The sequence below is a fragment of the Xiphophorus couchianus genome, chromosome 6 (assembly GCF_001444195.1).
Source record: "Xiphophorus couchianus chromosome 6, X_couchianus-1.0, whole genome shotgun sequence".
Taxonomy (NCBI): domain Eukaryota; kingdom Metazoa; phylum Chordata; class Actinopteri; order Cyprinodontiformes; family Poeciliidae; genus Xiphophorus; species Xiphophorus couchianus.
The window spans coordinates 5,754,866-5,773,626 of NC_040233.1; the positions used below are offsets into that span (position 1 = coordinate 5,754,866).

The 18,761-nt window shown below is 39.2% G+C and overlaps 2 protein-coding genes across 4 annotated transcripts in view; one reads left to right on the top strand and one right to left on the bottom strand.

Annotated features, from left to right (window-relative positions):
• LOC114146943 (vertebrate ancient opsin-like) overlaps positions 1–18,761 on the top strand; it is a 100,422-nt gene that overhangs the window by 51,785 nt on the left and 29,876 nt on the right. The window lies entirely within an intron of this gene.
• On the bottom strand, positions 8,328–12,948 carry LOC114146942 (uncharacterized). 3 transcript variants are annotated; one of them, XM_028021402.1, is made up of 11 exons: positions 12,713–12,948; positions 11,902–11,990; positions 11,547–11,696; positions 10,992–11,137; positions 10,506–10,642; positions 10,305–10,398; positions 9,890–10,007; positions 9,551–9,774; positions 9,280–9,451; positions 8,975–9,102; positions 8,328–8,754 (listed from the first exon to the last, which is right to left on the bottom strand). In XM_028021402.1, exons 2-11 carry the CDS (start codon positions 11,987–11,989, stop codon positions 8,437–8,439), a joined length of 1,575 nt encoding a protein of 524 aa, XP_027877203.1. In that variant the 5' UTR covers position 11,990; positions 12,713–12,948; the 3' UTR covers positions 8,328–8,436. The 3 variants fall into 3 exon arrangements, with proteins under 3 accessions (XP_027877203.1, XP_027877204.1, XP_027877205.1); XM_028021403.1 differs by having other exon boundaries at positions 11,902–12,018; XM_028021404.1 differs by lacking the exon at positions 11,902–11,990 and having other exon boundaries at positions 12,713–12,947.

Here is an 18,761-nt window from a genome sequence, read left to right on the forward strand (position 1 = left end):
CTAACCCCCTGCGCCACCACAGCTCGCCCCCTGTTGCCTTTTACCAAAGACGAAAAAGAAGTCCCAAAATCTGACGCCACTCCATTTTCCTTTACATTTTGTGAAGAAGGAAGTTGCGCTCTTGTCTTCTTTTTTCCTTTGGTGGTTCTTGTTGCAGCGCCACCACAGGCAAGAAGGGGAACAGGTTTATTGAAGCGTTTGGTTCATTTCACACTGCAGTGTAAAAGGGAACCTCACCAGCTGAAAATGTGATTTTGGCAATTTATGGACCCGAATCGAACCGAGTCTACCGGACTGTCAGGTGTGAAAGCACTCGTGTAACCCTTTCCTGATGTTGATGTTAATGATTCTCGTCTTACATTTCTTTAGATTGGGGCGTGAAGTGCTGCTTTTTGAGATCTCATGGCCTACCTCATGTTGTCAGGCGAGTTTTAATTATGTCAATTATTGACCTGAAATTGTTTTAATTCATGTAATTGAGCCAAAAATTTAATGAATGGGAAATTTTTATTTGAATACTGCAATACTTAGTCTTGATCTCGACATTTATTGCATTATCTGAAAAACGTAAGTGACAATGTTTTACCATAGCATGGTAGACACAATCAGCTGACAGACTTGCTGGGAAAAAAGGAAACAGTTTTATGTAAAGACAGGAGGTAGACAGAATACACGGTAAATTGCTTCTACTCCTTTCTTTCCAGTTGAGCTAACATCAACCTGCTCCATTTCACCTCTCCCAGGGGTTGTTCCGGCGCTTCCAGCACATTCCAGCAGCAAAAGAAAAAAAAAAGAGAAAGCTCTCCAGGTGTGGTAGATACTAATTGCCTCAAATCACTTGGCTCTGGTCCGTTTCCCTCGAAGGTTACGAGGCAGTTATTTGTGGCGGCTTGCGTAGTGAAGAGAGCCTACATGACAGCCCTGCCGTATAGCCGGCGAGTCGGCCGTGACTGCTGCGCGTTTCTCTGCAGTCAGCTAAATCTGCTCACACTGGAATCCAAACCCAGCCGGTGGCGGCGCGGGCCGGACCCCTCATAACAACGCTCCATCCAGACAACCGCGAAGACGGCAACGGGGGGGAGGCTTATCTGCCACGACACCTCAATGCTAATTTGATGTTAATATTTGACTCACAGGAGAAGTCGGTTACACACCTGCAAGGACTTCCTGCCGTTTCCCCTCCATCTCTCGCCCTCTGGGAAATCCACTCTTCCATCACTCCTCCTCTCGTTTCTCTCCACTTCGCTGTTCCTTCTCCTTCCCGCTGTGCACATTTTCCTCTCTTTGCCCTATTTCACAATTTGATTCCCCCTTCCTCACTGCCTCCATCTTCACTTTTCTCTCTCTGTTCGTCCTGTGTAGTTTAAGTTTCAACCTCCCTGGTTTCTGGTTTGCCCAGCAGACCAGAACCCGGCCAACATGGCGGCTTTATTCTAAGACCCAATAAGTAATTGAGTTACTTTTATTTTATTTTTTATCTGTGCTTGCTATCCACTGCTATAGTGATGCTTGGGTTTTATCAGTCTGGTTCAGTCTCCTTTTCATGACGTCAGTAAGTCCAAGTTACAAAAATATATTTTTTCGTTTGTTAAAACTGTCACCGTGTTGTAACAGTATAATATGAGGAAGATCATCTGTGAAAAGATTGATCTCCTCCCTCTCCTTCTTTTGCTACTGTCTGAAGAAAAGTACAGCTCCCGGTCAGAAACAACCAATCAAAGCCCGGGAGAGGGTCTTAGCGCTGTTAGTCATGCTCAGGTATGTGCTGCTAACTGTGCTAATGTCGGCGAAACAACTAACAGTTCCAGGAAAATAGTTTAACCGCCGTCATCTAGCCTTAGCTTTCATGGCAGGCTATGCTGTTGTGAACCAGCAGTAGCGTAGATTGACAGCGCTAAGACCCGCCTCCTGGTTCTGATTGGTTGATTCTGACGGAGCGGTGTATTTGTTCAGTTGACAGCAAGTCAATAGGGAAAATCAAAGGAGCTTCATTTTTTATTCTTTTCAGATTATCTCTCTCATGTGGTAACGACATAGTCACTGTTGTAACAAATATTGAATGTGTCAGCGTGTGAATTTGTCTGATGAATTAGTTAAAAGTTATTTATATGGACTATATGGACTGGGTGTGTGCTTGAGGCTTGACATCACGTTGTTTCTGTCTTCGAAACTCAAAATGTGAAGTAAGAAAGGAAGACGTTTTTGAGTTGCTCTGTTGTGTGGACAAAGTTAGCTAATAAAGACTGCATCAGTCACTGATGTATTGCTTTTATATCATGCTAAGCTATGCAAATGCACTCACCTCAGCATGTTTAATGCTTAATTGTTGAACCCATTGGACCACTCCTAGGTTGTGTGTGAGGCACTAAATTTTCAATCTGACATGTTGAGTCTATTAATAAGCAGATTAGTGGCATTACAGTAAAAATGTCACTAAGCTGAAGGCAGAAGACCTGCAGCTTCATACATGTCTTAATTACGTAATACCAAAAATAATTTAGCAATTCAAAAGATTAAGTCATATATTTGTAAATAAGTGTGCAATAATTCTCTGTTTTGATGTTTATATTAGGGATGTTTAATATGTAATGTTTTCATGCCCAAGTTGAGTGGTCTGCTTTATGAACAGAAGAAATCTGTTTGCTTTACGGACTTTTAAATTGTTCTTATACACGGCCCCTCACCTGGGATAGGTGATGCTGGTCGAAGGAAAACAAATGTGGGGGGGGCGTCTTATTGAAGAGCAGGCGTCCACAGAGTGTGGCAAAGTCTTTAGAAACAAAGGCCGCATGTAATGACTGGAGTTCTTGTCAGAGCTGTCTCTGAAACGGACATGTATTGATTTATTTCTACAACACAACACCAGACCTATAGACTCACCTGGAGACCCGTTCTTCTGTATGATAGTAACATGCTGAAGGTGAGTTTTCTTTCTAAAGAAATGCAGACTGACATGCTGTGATTCTCTTACAAAAAATAAAATACAATTTAAAGAAAAGACGAATGCACCATGTAAGAAATAAGAAAAGTCTCTATCATCTAACTTCTGGTGAGTGTTATAATGGTAAAAAGACTTATTGTAGTACAAAATTCTGATTGTAGCATAACGGAGGGAAAATACCATGGTCTAACTGTATTGCAGTATTTATCCATGGCATACATCGATACCGGTAATTGGCCCATTACTAAATTATTCCTTCCCAATGCCAGGATGCTTCCTCAAGAGACTAGTGATCAAGGGGGATATTTTCCCATTTTCAGCTGTTTTTGTCTAAATATGACTGATGAGACTATTTGATTATACTTACTGATGTAAGGATAACCCAATAGTCCATTTGTCCATACTAGTATAAGAAGCAGCTGATCCCATTGATGGGTTTTGATGCTTGCGGGATGATTACAGGCCAACCCAAGTGAATGCATACATGAAACTCATACATGAAATGATGTGTGCTGGAATGAGTCCAAACGACGTCTATGTAATATATTGCCTCGCAAAAGTATTCACACACTTTGTCACATTTTGTCATATTACAAACACAAAGTACCACGGTAATCAGCACCAGTTTCCTTATACGTAGTGGAAAGATGTTGCTTGTTGGAAACGTTAACGAATCCTCAGAGACGTGGAAGCTAACAAGTCGAACACACAGCTAACTTTTAGCTGACTTTAGGTTACAATGATGCTATATTAGCCGATATTAGCATTTCCACAGTTTCTCAACAGAAACGTTTAGCTGCCGCGTTGCCTTTAGCCAAACAACTTATGTGCTGCTATGTGAACTGACATTGCTTTATCGTGCAGATTGTATACATTTGCCTTAGCGGCTAATTTGGCTGAGTTGATTGAGTCCACTAATATAGTTTGTTTTTTTTAAACTAGCAAAGAACAGGAAAAATGGCATTGTGATGCAGTTGTACATTTCTAATAATCAAAAATAATTTTTTAATAAAAAAATATTAATAGATGTTAATAGCCAAGCCAAATTACATTTAATTAAAATCAATGTTTTTGAGCTTTACATCATGTTATAATGTTATCTCCTGATCAAAAACATTCCTCGATTCTTTCGTGCATGTTTGAGGAATCCTTAAATCTCCCGTGGCAACCATTCAGGACGGCCAAAACGCCTAGTTACACAAAGCACCACCTGTTGACGTAAAGCTCCTCCCTGGAGCTACAGTCTCCTGCAGACCCTCGCCATACAGACCCTCTAGACTAGTGGCAGCAGCAATGATCAAACACCTTGTGAAACAGAGCGTCGGTTGGAAGTGACATAACGAAAAGGCATTGTTGTGATGACTTCCTGAAGGCGGAGTGTCAGAAAGAGTAGGAGCTTCTTAAAGAGACAGAGGCCCAATTTCAAGGCGTCAAAATTCAATCAAGTCGTATTTGGCATATGCAGCATTTTTATAAGAATCGAAGGTAACATAATTATCTTGGTTGTGCCTGAAAAACACATTAAACTTTCGTTGTTACAGTTTCAAAGCTGTGTGCCAACGCAGATGTGTATTTCTATTAGCTTTGACACAAATGACTTTCTTAAAGAAATGTATTTGCTCTGATGGATCAACCCTAGTCCACACAGTGAGCTTTTTAATGAAAACAAATCACTGCTCATTCAGCAGTCCCTCCCTCCCTACGAGACAGCCTACACCAAACATTAAGCACAGTCAGGAATTCTCCAGAAGAAAAAAACCCACACACACACACACACACACAGTGGATCTCGTGATTCTGCTGCAGCAAGAAATTCCTGCTCTGATCTCATAAGATCAAGTTTGCACTGTGTGACATGTACAAGTTGTCTCTGTTCCTGAGACCACCAGCAATCAGCAGCCACCGTAGAGGGCGCAGAGCCGAGGAAACGTTTTTCCCTCCAGGCAGCTTTTGCTCTCGACTCGGCGCTCCCTCACGCCCGGTCTCAATAAACAACCTTTTATGGGTCGCTCTGCGGGACACCGGAGAGAACAGTGAGTAAAGCAGTCCAAGTGACATGCTTCCTCTCTGGTGTTCTGTAATTTATGTAGTTCATCTGGCAAATTAGAGGTAAAAAAAGAAAAAAGATTAGTCTAGGTTTTCTACTGCCTTTCTCGCAGATTAAAAAAACCAGAAAGGAGAGGAAATAAGGACAGTAAAGCTTAAAGGCGAAAACGGAGAGAAGCGCAAACAACTATGGAATATGACCAAGTATGAGTGGACCAAGATTAGAAAATGGTCATAAAATTACAAGAATAAAGTCATGATATCACAAGAATAAAGTCAAAATAATATGTGAATAAAGTCGCAGAAAAAAGACAATATTACAAAAATAAAGTCGTACAAGAATAAAGTCAAAATAATACAATATTAGCATAATATTACAAGAATAACGTAGTAATGTAACTTTATTTTTTGTAATACTAACGACTTTATCGTACGACTTCTCGTAATATAAGCTTATTTTTGTAATTTTATCACTTTATTCGGGTACTTTTGGTATTTTATTTTCTTAATTTTCCTAGCATTGTCCTGATGCTCCATTGTGACTGAATGACACCAGAGTCCCAGAATTATTTGATTTCTCTTTATCCAACTTCTCCCCCAAACTGTGCAGGCGAGGAAATACTTGTCAGCCAACAACCAAGCGATAAAAAAAAAAAAAAAAAAAAAAATTTCTCTTTGGGAAGCAACGCTGAAAAATAGATAAGGTGGATGTCAGGACTCCTGCCTCATTTTTATGTTTTATTTATTTATTTATTTTTTTCTGCTCCTCTGGACCTTTCCATCACCGCTGACAAAACCTGCAGGAGTTCTGACTTGCCTTCAGACAAGGAAATGTCAAACAAAGCATCCACAACCTTGGGATGGAGTGTTTTCTTCTTCTTTTTTTTTTTTTTGCTTTCAGTGAAACATATGAAATCTGATCCCATCGCCCCGTCAGTCCGGTTCCGTCCTGCTCTTTACTGAAACTTTAATCAGCCCCAGGCCTGACCCCGGCTACAAAGCCGCGCTCGCCGCTTCGCTTTGGACTCGGTCCGCGGCGCCGCAGGTCATACCAGACCTTCCGCCGTCTGCGCTTTGAACGCGGCGACCTGCTGCCTGACGAGGCTCTTCGCATGTTTCGCTGCCGATTGATTTTCTGCCAAAAAACAAAAACAGACTTCCGCTTTCTGTTTTTGGTAAACATCTTCATGCCAGTGAGCCGAATGCCTTCTAAATGCGCAGAACTTAGGAGGCGTTCATAAAAGCATTCGTTATCAGAATGATTGAAGTTTGCCAGAGTTTATCTTCTTACAAACCACAAAACTATGCGACGCACTGACACAGATTAGCAAATGATTAGGAAGTGGAAGAACAATGGCAGTGTTTATTTAGATTTATTTACAAGTGTATTTAGCCTCCTTTACTCTGATGCCCTTAAATAAAACTCTACCAGGCAGCTGGTAGAAATTATGCTAAAGTGTTGATAAAGTTACTCCTCCGTCTAATGGCAGATTTTTTTTTTTTTTACTTGTACTTGCTGTAAAACAAACTGTTTACATGAAATGTTGTCTTAATGTGTAGTGTCGTGTACGTCTGCAGTTGTAGCCAAATAATAAGTTGAAGAGATTTGATTATGTATTTAAAACAACAACTTAGTAATTGCAAGTACGTATGTTGTACGTTTTGAAACTTTTGCAAAGGAATTCTGCTGGCTTCGTATATGTATCGCATGGAAATAAAAGTAGTTTTCAGATCGTTTTTAATCCAGTTTTTATATGGTGAATTTTAAAATACATAAAAATCTTTTTTTTTTATTATACCCAATTATAATGGTACGAAACCCCTTGTGAATGGTTATGAGTTTCAACCTAAATTTAGGGTAATTTTAACGTTAATTAATCGTCCATTTAACCCAGCCTTTGGGTAGTTTACCTAACCCAGTATGCTGGGTCAAACCATCAACCCAACCCAGTTGAGTTAAAACGCAGCGTTGGTACAAATTTGACCCACCACTGGGTCACAAATTGAGTTGTTTTTAACCTAGCAGTTTTTAGTGTGCAAGTTCTTCATTAGTTAGTGCTATTGGGGGGGAAAATAAGCCCGATCTGCAACTGTTTAAAGAGCCAGTATTGTGTAAAATCAACCTTTTTTTTTAGCTTGACATCATGTTGTAATGTTATTCCCTCAAAGACAAACCTGCGGTGTTTCTACGTCAGTCAGACGTGCAGTGTCTTCTTTACCTACGGCGTGAACAGCCTGAACGCCTCACAGCGTCGCGTCGCTGTCAGAAGCTCTGGAGCCACGCGGCGTCACGCGCCTCCCTCACTTCACGCGCCATTATTCTTTCTTTCTGCGCGTGACAAGCTGTGATTAGAATAGATGGCTTTGCCCACAGACGGGACATTTCTGCTGCGCGTCTCCGTGTGACTGACAGACAGACAGACAGACAGCGCAGGACCACAGAGGGAAACGTGTTTCTGCGCCGAGGAGCAGCCAGGCTGACACGTACTGAGAGCAGGCTGCTAATGTCGGCTTCATTGACGTCTGGAAGGGAAAGAGAGAGAGAAAAACGCCTCTCCAACAGAAAACCGAACCACCGGGGCAGGAAAAAAAAAGTTTCGCCGCTCTCCTTACACAGTAAAATTTCCAGATTAAAATGTACTCAATTTGAAAAAAATTTTACTCTAAAAAAGACAACATTTGGTCCCAGTCTAAATAGAGTAAAATTTACTCTCATGGAAGAGTTGAAATTACAGATTAAAATCAACACCATTTAGTGCAAAAATTTTAATCAATGCCAAGAGAATTTACTCCAAGTTGTTTAAAAGAAAAAGTACTCTACCGTATTTTAACTCCAAGTGGAATATAATTTACTCTAAAGGGAATTGCATTCTATTCTGAGAAAAATTTTAGTCTAACTAAAAAGAAATTTTACACAAAATAGAATAACATTTTATTCCATATAGTATAAAATTTTACTCCTAATTTAATTTAATTTTATTCCATATTGTGCAGTTAAACATTTAATTAAATTCTAAAACAGTGCCAAATTTAACTTTATTTCACTCACTAAGCAATTGTTTTATAGCTATAATACACAGCTGAGTTTGTAAGAGTACAATGCAAAGACCAGAAATCAGTATTTGAACAGCCATTTTTATTGTTCACAGGAAACAGTATGGAACAATATAAACATTTGCATCTTCATGACTGTATGACACCTGTAAATCAAAAGCTCTGTAACAGTAAAGCTCTTCTACATAAATAACATGAGGTCCGTCTCTTGTATACAAAACTTGAAAAACACTGAAATGCTCATTCAGACACACTGTTTGCAGAGCAAATGTAACAAACAGTCCGTGGATAACTTTTAAGTGCTTGATCAGAGAATTAGCATTTGTCTGGTACTTCTTACAAATGAAACAGAACATTGTAACTCAATACTGAAACAATCATAGCAAAACAACTATTTAACGCAGCATCCGAGCCCTCAACTCTGCAACCCTAGGATTCACTTTGGTTGTCTCAACATCTATCTCATAAATGGCCGTCTGCAGAAAGTTGTACACATTGACCAGATTATGATCATATGAAGTGCCGAACACAAAGTGAGCTTTAAAAAGCTCATCAAAACAGGCAAGAGAACCTTGTGATTTACAAGGTATGGCATGTTTGTCAATCACAATGAAGTACTTGTGAATCACGCTCCTCTGAGTCCCTACTGCAAGCAGGTATGGTTGACGGCTTTCTGCGATGCCATCAAGGTGCTCCTGGATGCTGGTTCCTGTCTGTGACAAAAACAGAATAAAACATGATTAGTCTTGGGTTTCAAAGAAGACAGGGTTCTAATAGATAAGGCAAATTACATTTCAGCATCTTTTAAATGTCACTTGAAATTAAATTTAAGACCAACTTCACAAGAAATACAAATAAATAAATATATATATAAAAAAAGGGAAAAATAGAGAATTTTGATCAACATAAATGTTCCCTTTACTGTAACCTTACCTTGACAAACTTCACAAGATGTTCACTGGCTTGTCTGGCTGAGAGTTTTCCTGGTCTCTTGCGCCCATGAGGTGACGGTGGCAGGAGGTGCACTAGGATCAAAATGGATGACATGTCAATGTCCCATCCTAGAAGAAAAAGTAAAATAAACATAAGTTACCAAAACCTCTTATTTGCAACGATGTTAATACTTCCAGAGTAAGCTTACCAAACACTGAGGGCAGGAGAAGGTGCACTTATATTGAACCAATTCATATAAAATTCTGTTACAGTAAACACTTTCTTTATAAGTCATTGCAACTTACCATTTTCCTCTTCTGTTGTGCCTTCAGCATTGTCAAGAAGGTTCTTAAGGTCATCAGACTGTGTGAGACCACGACTTTGTTTGAGGACTTTCTGCTTGTAGACAGTGGGCCACTTCTCCAGGAACTTTGCAGAGATGGCTTCCCCAAACATCAATGTAAAATCTTGCTCAACCTAGATGAAGTGAAGGTTTTAAAAATCATTTTGTTAAACTTTCTCACATCCACCTTAACTTAAACTTTGTTGGTTAAACTGAAGTGAAGATAAACATACCAATCCTCCTACGTCCAGGAATCTTGGGAAGTCCAAAAAGATACTAGATGACTTCACTGGGTCATGAATCATCTTCTGGCGATAGTTGAAAGTCTGTTTCATCTTCCTCATAACAGTTCCTTCATCAGCTGTGTGCTTCATCAGCGCAATGGCCTCAGAACACAAGCTATCTGTCATAAGGCAGTCTTCTTCTCTCAAATAGTCTCTATCAGTTGTTGGTCCCCCTAAAAAAATGATATGAATGTGAGACTCCATCTTAGGATTTAATAAATAAAGCTTGGGAACTTATTGTGCAGTTTGGTTGCAGGATGAAATGTGCACAAGTATAAATACATATACCTGTTTGGGTTCGTGACAGTCTGGGGACCTTCTTTTGTCCATTAGAAGCTTCCCTCTGGACAAACTTCAGTCTCCAAGCCAGATACCCACTTCCATCTTCTGCATTATAATAATGCTCCTAAAAGTAGGTGAATGATAAATGTTTTTAAAGCTGTGAAAGCAAAGACAACCGTGAATGCTAGTAGCTGTGATTTACAGATTTTATTTCACATTGTTTGAATTACATAGATAAAATCTCTTCACAATGTTTATGCTTCAAGCTGTAGTAGCCCAACACTGGAACGATGAACTCTACAAAGGTTTAAAAATTGGAAAGTTAAAAACAAGTGGCACAGATGCAGGGCATGCAAAAGAGAAACATTTTCAGTTCTACTCAAACCATAGCCAAGAGGTTGAATTTCTGTTTTGAACTTACATAGCCAAATCTGCTCTTAGGATCAGCCAAGTAAGGGAACAAGGTAATAATACCCTTTGCATAGTCTTCTTTTACACATCTGGAAGGACTTGTCCTATAGAGACACAGCAAAAACTATGAGCATTGTTAAAGGTGTAAAGAACACCTTTAATAAAGGTAATTGTGAGAGGTGCATAGAAAAAATAAATAATTTCAGCATACCCATGTTCACTTGTCATATGCGCAACCAATATCTTGACCATGTCACGCCGTCTGCTGTCTGTTAGGCTTTTTGTCCGCGCATATTCATTGATGATCCTGTCTCCTCCTGGTTTGTTCTTTAGAACATTTTCAATCATCTAAGTGATGGTAAAAATGTAACAAAATATAAATCAATACATCTCCAAAACACCTTACACTAGACAATTACAAATCCTATTTTATTTCACAAAAAAGAGATAGTATAAGAAGAGCTATAATAGTTATTAGTAGAATAGAAAGTTATGTTTAAAAAGCACAAATAAAAACTTCAAGAATTTAAATTTTTGGTGAAGTCCAGAGCCTTCTTTGGTAAGGATCTGGACTAAAATGTGTAAAGATATGCAGACGGAACAAACACAGAAAGTCCTTTTAAGAGAGTAATTTATATAATATATTCAAATTTGTAAAAACTCTATGGAAGTCTGCACCGTAATCTGCATAGCTTACGTGGGCAAGAGAGGTGTCTTCAGCTCTCTGTCTTGTTGCAGGACTGTGTTGCAATATAATGGTGTCATCGGACTCCACTTCAGTTTCTCCACTGGAACTGGTAAAGGAGCTGCTTGCTGCACAACTTAGCTGATCCATAGGATTATCTAAACATTTTATTGGTAGAGTTAACAGTAGCCAACACACTAAAATTGAGAAAATTGTTTCTCTAACCACATAATTACACTATCAAGAAACCTGATGAGCTCTTCTCACACGAAATAGTATGATACAAACACAGCTAACTCATACACATTTTTCTGTGTTCATTGTAATTAACCACTGAAACACTAGAAATAGGTGAAATTGTTGATGTTAGGATGTTTCCACATGTGTGAAATGGTACAAAGATGAACGCTTTGATGATCTCATCCTAGATTGGTGATATCAAATGGACATCAACATGTCTATACTGCTCTAGAAAGCAATTTATATCCCTATTATCCAGTCAAACCCATAAGAATGACCAAAAATAGTTCACAAAAATAAACAAATGACACTTCAAAAAAAACTTACCTTCTGAATTGAGATTTTGTGCTTCACAAATCTCTAGCACACCAAGGTTCGGACCTTTCAAAAGGAGCTCAAAAACATCCTCATCCACTTCAGTCTTTGAGTCATCAAAGACTTTTAAGTCCAAGGTTGGGATGCTGAACTTTTTTGCAGCTGTGAACATAGCAAATTATTTATTTATTATTATTTGAACATATGTAAATAAAAATTAAAATAAGACATAAAAAGTAAAATTAACTCAAACAAAATAATACATCTGAAAAGTTGGTATAAAGCACCCATTATGACACCATTCCCAAAACATTTTTGAGGAACACAATATATGAAAATGCTGGAAACTTGTTTTGTTAGGACTCACCACATTCCAAAAACGAACTGTAAGTCAGTTGGCCTTCAAAACAGATGTATTTCTGTCGATCTCTGTATTTGACACGCACAGCTTGCATCCTTCATGACATGAAAATAATATTTTTTTCTATAATCACATAAACATACTTATCAAAGTGAATAAAAAATTGAGATAAAAGGTTGAAACCATCATGAGGAAGAAGCACTAGGTGGCTAACAGCTATCCATAATGGGCTAGGCTCTTTACTTGAATTTAGCCAATTACCACAACTAAAACGGAAAAAAAAAACATATCAGCTCCATACAACTCGATATAAACGGGGTTTATAGACAAAATAGTAAATCAAAAATGTTTTACTGACAACTTACACAGTTTGCATACAAAGCACAACTTTAATTCTTTTTTTTTTAATCGTTGCTCTACGTTCAAGAAAAGTTACTAGCATAGTCCTCCCGCGCCATTTTGTGGGCGGAATACTGACTCCACATGCTAGCAGAGCTAGCTCCGATAGTACAGCTCGCTCCTCTTTTAAACTCCGTTTCTCAGCTTAAAAATAGCGGCAGCCTTGACTTGTGAAAATAAAATAATGGACGTAGAATTGTACAACACTGATGTTTTTTTCTGCTTACATTGTTGTAAACGGCTAAATTAAGTTAGCTGAAGCACACATGCCAACTAGTTAGCCAACCATGTTAATTCCTCGCTGCACCCCTCCTTCCCCCACTACCATACAGCAGCACGTCATCATAATTAGTCTTAATAATAAAAAAAGTCATAAAACCCCACGTAAAATATATCTACAACCCATTTGGGGACTTACCTGGCACACAGCTAATCGTTGCCTCCGTTTCCACTGCAGGATAACAAGATGGTGGAAGAAACGAAACTTAAGGAACTTCAGTGGGCGTGTTCTTGTTTTACTCCGATATAATTTCCTCTATTTTTTTACTCCGATTCTATTGACCAATGGAAATGATTTCACTCTTTAATGTATAAACAGGACTCTTTTAGATGAAAATGATGTTAACTCCGAAAAAATTACTCTCCTATTTTTCCTGTGTAGTGGTCCGTCACGTTCACTCCTACTGGAAAAAGTCGACATTATTTGTCCGTATTTGATCCATTCGGAACTGAGAATGTTCGCCTCTTCCGGAGGAAATCATTCTGAAGTTTAGTTTCTGACACCACACCTCATCTCTTTTTTTTTAGCCAGTCCGACTCGCGTTAACGACGACAACTTGTCCGTCGATGCTGTCACGTGGGCACACGTTTTAACACCCTCCTCCTTCATACTCAGCAGTGTGTACGGTCTCTGCTCTGCCAGCGTCAGCGCTTTCATGCGGGGCCTTTTCAGACGGACGGCCTGTCGCACGTCGCTCAGGCCGCGCCGCAGGAACCCGGCCGGGACTCGCTGCGCTCACGGTTCTTTCACCTAACCCAGGGGTCGGCAACCAATGGCTCCGGAGCCACGTGTGGCTCTTTCATCCTTCTGTTGTGGCTCCCAGTGACTTTTGGAAATAGAATATTTTATTAAAATTAAATCATTAAAAAATTATAAATTAAAATCATTTTTTAAAATAAATTTCTAAATCTGAAGATTATGGTAAACTTGTAACATTAAAACAAAAAGTTTTGAACATTTTTAGCACCAGAAACATACGTCATGTCCGCCGATGTGCGACAGGCATTCCTGTCTGGCAGACCGCATTTTTTTAGCGCACTGATTTATTGACGTTTTGATCCTTGCCTGGAAGATACAGCATGAATAAATCCAATAAAAGGAAACATTGTGAAGATGGCAGAACATTTAATGCTACGTGGACAGATCATTTTGCTTTCACCGCTGATGAAACTGGTTCACCAGGCTGGTTAATATGTGGCGAAAGACTGGCAAACAACAAGAAGTCAAATGTTGAAAGACATTTCGAGAACAAACACTCTGTCTTTGCTAAAAAATATCCCGAGGGAGAGGAGAGAAAAAAGGCCGTTTCAGAGCTGATGCGAAAGGCTGAAGTGTACGGAGCCCCCTAGGGGACATGGGGGATTTTTTTTCTTTTGCGTTCCCTCGCAAAACCTTTGCGTTACCTCGCAATACTGTACTGTTATGTGATGCAGTACAGTATGCAATAATAATAAACAAGTTTTCACTGAGGCTCTGTAAGAGCCTTATGAATGAAATAAGTAATTATTGATATGACAGGAGCAGGAGGCTTTGACACTTAGGTGTGGTGGGTGTGTCGATGTGGGCGTGACGTCACCAGGTATGGATGGGAAGGATACTGGCTTTGTGTGTTTTAGGAAGCGGTGAGCGGGGCGGTCAGTCCTTGCAAAGTTTGGAGCCTGATCATCAAAATGGAATAAATCGATAATTGTGACAGAACAAAGAAAAGGTTTGGAGCTGATTGATACACGGACAGATGAGATTCCCCGAGTTAACCCAGAGTTAATCCCTTTACCATCATTAGTTTGTCGTGTTTTTAATAATGAAAACTTGTTAATAATAAAAACTGTTTGGTGCAAAACACTGATTGAAAATCGATTTTTTTTTACTGCATGTTTATGTCTGTTAAGGCTGAGATGGAGCGGCACTGAAAGCAGCTCTTTAAACCATTCAGACTACGAACACAACAGAGACACAATCAAAACTGTCAGATGATTTATGATAATAACTCAGAAATAGTCCAAATTAGGATGTATTTTTATTTCTTTCCTACTTATGGAAGGTTTCTGTTTATATCGTAGGTTTGTGGCGCCTTTCTATCCTAAAGAAAGATATAAAATTTCAGATATTTCACAAAAAGATACTAACATTTAAGGAAAAACCTCACATAACCTTATATTAAAGCAGAAAGTACGGCGCCCACCGTAAGAAAGGCTTGCAGTATTCAATTATGCTGCATAACTGACCAGTAGAGTATTGCAAGGGAACGCAAAAGGTTTTGCGAAAAAGAAAAAATTCCCCATGTCCCCTAGAGGGCTCCGTAGAAGCGAGCAGGAGTCACTTCAAGAAGTGGATTAAGACGCAAATTCCACTACATGTGCCAGTTTCGTGGCTACTCAGGAAATAATCAAGCATGGTAAGCCATTTACAGATGGAGATTATCTACAAATATAAATACATAACTATATATTGTTAAGTGAAATAGTCTTTTTTATTTATTTCTTTATTCAGGAGAGCAGGTGACCGCACACACGAGATGGGACACAGAAGCAGACTGCGCATTTCTGTAGAATATATAGGGAGATTGTGAACAGCTGGCCAATATGAACTGATAAGGCGCCAGACTGTCATCTGTCCATATCACCTTCCACACACTTTCACAAGTCCAGTTATTATTCAAGAATCTGTTAAGAACAACAGGTTTTCTCTTAAATGTACCTTTGAAGGTGTTGCTGCTCTGTTCTATGGCACATACTGATCAAAAGTGAAATCTAAGAAGTTTGTTTTTTTCCTGCGGCAAATGAGAGGAAAGTAAATTGCAAAATTTGAGCTACAACTTAGGTTTTCTTCTTGTTTTTTGCTTTAAAGGTGCAGTGTTATGTGTTTTCCAGCCACCGAGTATCATTTTATAGCAAAATCAAGTGCAATAAGGGGGGTTGGTTGGCCATATGGAAATTAGTTTATTTCACAAAATTGCAAAGAAACACTTTTTTTTTTTCACATCACACGAGTCACATGATCAACAACCGGATGTCGCTACTGGCAGAAACATCGAAGAAGACGACAGGAAGTAGTTGGAGGACGAAGGCATTGCATGTTTTTCAACTTATCGCGTGAACAAACTTATTCACGTGATTTTAACTGTGTTCCTCGGTTAATGGAAAAACCAAGGAACCTTCCACTGTCTGTGCTTTGAACGTGGCTCTGACGTACGAGCTGGTCGCTCCGCGGAATTGCAGAATTTTGTTTTTTCAACATTAGAGGAATATTGACAAGTAAACGCAGCTACTGTTGGTTACTAAGAGAGAACATGTAACGTGCCTTGTTACATTCTCTATTATTTCGTAAGCGTTGACTGCTGAGAACATATTTCAGTACTGAGAATTTAACCAATGTTGTGAGTGCCCGCATTTTTTTTTATTATTGTTAATATTTTAGTGCAAGATGGTGTACAGAACTTCGATCATTACTCAGTTTTTCCTTTTCTTTTCCCAAAACAAGCAATTTTCACATAAAGGGACAAAGTACAACATGTTAAAATTTCTTCCAAAGTAGACTAAAGCTTAGTTCCCAAAAACAGCCAAATCTGTCCATATAAACAATTTAATAAAGAAGGATCTGAGGTTCCATGATGGCAGCATCAGTCCTTGTGAGGAACGCCGCCTCAGCTGTCTAGACGTTTTGTTTCTCCCTGTTGTTTTCCGTCAACAGGTAGTTGTACAATTTTTTTTATCATTTTCAACTTGAGCCTCACCAGGCATTCAGACATGTCTGCTCTGCTCAGCCATTTGCCTGTGTAATCCTCAAGGTAAACTGATGGAGAGAAAAAGAATCATTCATCGAATATAATCCGCCATAAACAGCAGCTGAAACCTTCGGCTGCGCAGCACCATTCAGATCTACGATAGAGTAATAATGCTCTAATTTCATATTTTCTCAGTTTGGACGGCACCGCAAATCCACAAATCTTTATTCTCGACCTGACATTGAACTTTGTTTAATTCTCTAGAGCTTCTAAGAATGTGTTTATTGGCTATTTGAGTGCTGCATTGAGTGGAAATTGGCAATATGGACTTGGAATCCTGTCATCATATTTTGAGGTCTTACTGTGATATTGATATAGATTATGATAAAAAAAAAAAAAAAGGTAATTGTTTCTTTGGCTGTGTCTGTACGGCACAGCATTGTTCTTTAAAAACATTCCCATTTGAAATAGGCTCCATCAGGACGCCAAATACTTAAAAAAAAATAATTTTATTGACGCTCTCATGGAACAAACAGCGGAGAAAATGGCAAAAATTACATTTCCAATAACACTGTCAATTCTTTTGCTTCAAATTTATAGTGACAACAATAAATCGAATTTCTTATCATGAATAAGAAATTTTTCACGATAAACAATACGATAAATGCCCACCAAAGTATTTTTGGTCTAGTTCTTAGTGCAAATATCTTGAAATGAGATGAGACCAACTTGCATGTAACTTTTCAGCAAGACATAGGAACTTGCTGAAAATGGAACAAAAAGTACTAGTTTCTCTGACAACATAAGTAAAATGTCTTGTTGTAAGTGAAATATTCGGCCAGTGGAACTAGAAATGTTCCTCCAATATTATTATTGACTTTAAACAAGCTCCTATGTCTTGTTAAAAAGTGACTTGTAAGTTAGTTTTGACTTATTTCAAGTGTACAAAGATGTTTACACACGAAAGTAGGCCAAAATTGCTTGGTAACATTTTGTGCTTTTGCAGTTTTCTAACATCTTTCCTCATAAAGCAACAATAATTGGATTTTTTTTCCCCACCAGTTTTTATGTTGAAGTGAATGTGGAAAAAACTTTTACAATTTCCTACTTTTGTGAGGATTCTAGTTTTCTCTCTGTTTTGGACCCAACGCAGTTAACAGTTCATAGCCACATTTACATTTTTTTTTTGTACCCCTCCAGGGGGTCTTTTTTGTGGGCTCTAGTGTCCCTTATATGATAGTAGGCTGACAGGAAATGGGGAAGGAAAGGGGGGAAGACATGCTGCAAATGTCGTCGGGTACGGGAGTCGAACCCGCGACTGCCGCGTCGAGAACTCAAGGCCTCCAAATACGGGTCGCGCTAACCGCTACGCCACCACGGCACGCCCCACATTTAAATATTTAAGACTTCTTCTCCACATTAAACCAAAAACAAGTTACCAAAAACTCACCGTTCGCATGTAAACTCCGACCGTCGCGGCAAAATCTTCTTGCTTCCCGTCCCCCAGAGCCGACCATTGTAAACCCATCGTTTGTAAAAGCGGCTAATCCAGCAGCCTTTCCACAAACCTTTTCAGAGAAAGTAAACACTCGAGAGTTTGAAGTTCTGCACAAATATCTTCCTGAGCAAAACAAAATCTCCACTTCAGAGGGTTATTGAAGACTCTTGGGGGGGGGGGGGGGTAAATGAGAAAAATGTGAAGTGGCTGTCAGTCCCCGGAAAAGTTTGATTAGCCTGCCACAATGGAGGAGCGTTTATCTGCGCAGGAACTCGCTGTTCAACAAGTACAAACACACCTGTCTGATGAAAAGCCCAGCTCTGGGTATGAATGCTAAAAGAATGACAAGCTACAGGCGGCCAAAACCGCACATGGTGCTACTGGCTCTTCGTTTAAATGGGAACTGGTTTTACTTTCAATTCCTTTGTTTTCTCACACGTAACGGTCAAGTGTCTTTCTTGCGATTCGTATTTTTGTTTCTCTTTGGGTGTCGGAATGTTTCTTAGGACCAGAGCCGCAAACGTCGGTGAAATGCCATAAAACAAAGGCTGCCAAAGCTGGAGATCTTCTTGGAGGTCGTGACCTTTGTCATTTTGGCTAAGAGAGCTGGCCATCGGTCGGTGACACTGATGGATAGAAGCTCTAATTGTGCCGGAGGGAAAGTGTTTTTGAGCGTGGAAGTGTTTCACGTCGTGGTTTATGTGGTAAGGTTTTGTTTTTGGCAGCTTCCTCTGCTGTTTTTGTCTGGTGAGGAAAAACTCCAGTTTAAAACCGTTTCCTGCTGACTTCAACTAGTACATTTAGCAAAATAAAGAAAAAAAGCAACTACAATTTTCTCAGAATTTTTAAAGTTGTTTTTTTTTTCTATTTCTGCTCTAATGACTTGTTCCCAGCTTTCCCACGTCACGTTTTACTTAAATTCATATTCAATCAGTTTGAATAAGTTCTGTTTGTCAGATTAAAAG

What these genes read in the sequence shown, in the direction of transcription:
- LOC114146942 (XM_028021402.1), bottom strand. Translation starts at nt 11,989, where the DNA reads ATGCAAGCTGTGCGTGTCAAATACAGAGATCGACAGAAATACATCTGT. An exon ending in ACTGTCACGAACCCAAACAG is followed by an intron (nt 9,775 to 9,889) that starts GTATATGTATTT and finishes TCATTTTTTTAG; the next exon opens with GGGGACCAACAACTGATAGA. An exon ending in TCCTGGACGTAGGAGGATTG is followed by an intron (nt 9,452 to 9,550) that starts GTATGTTTATCT and finishes CACTTCATCTAG; the next exon opens with GTTGAGCAAGATTTTACATT.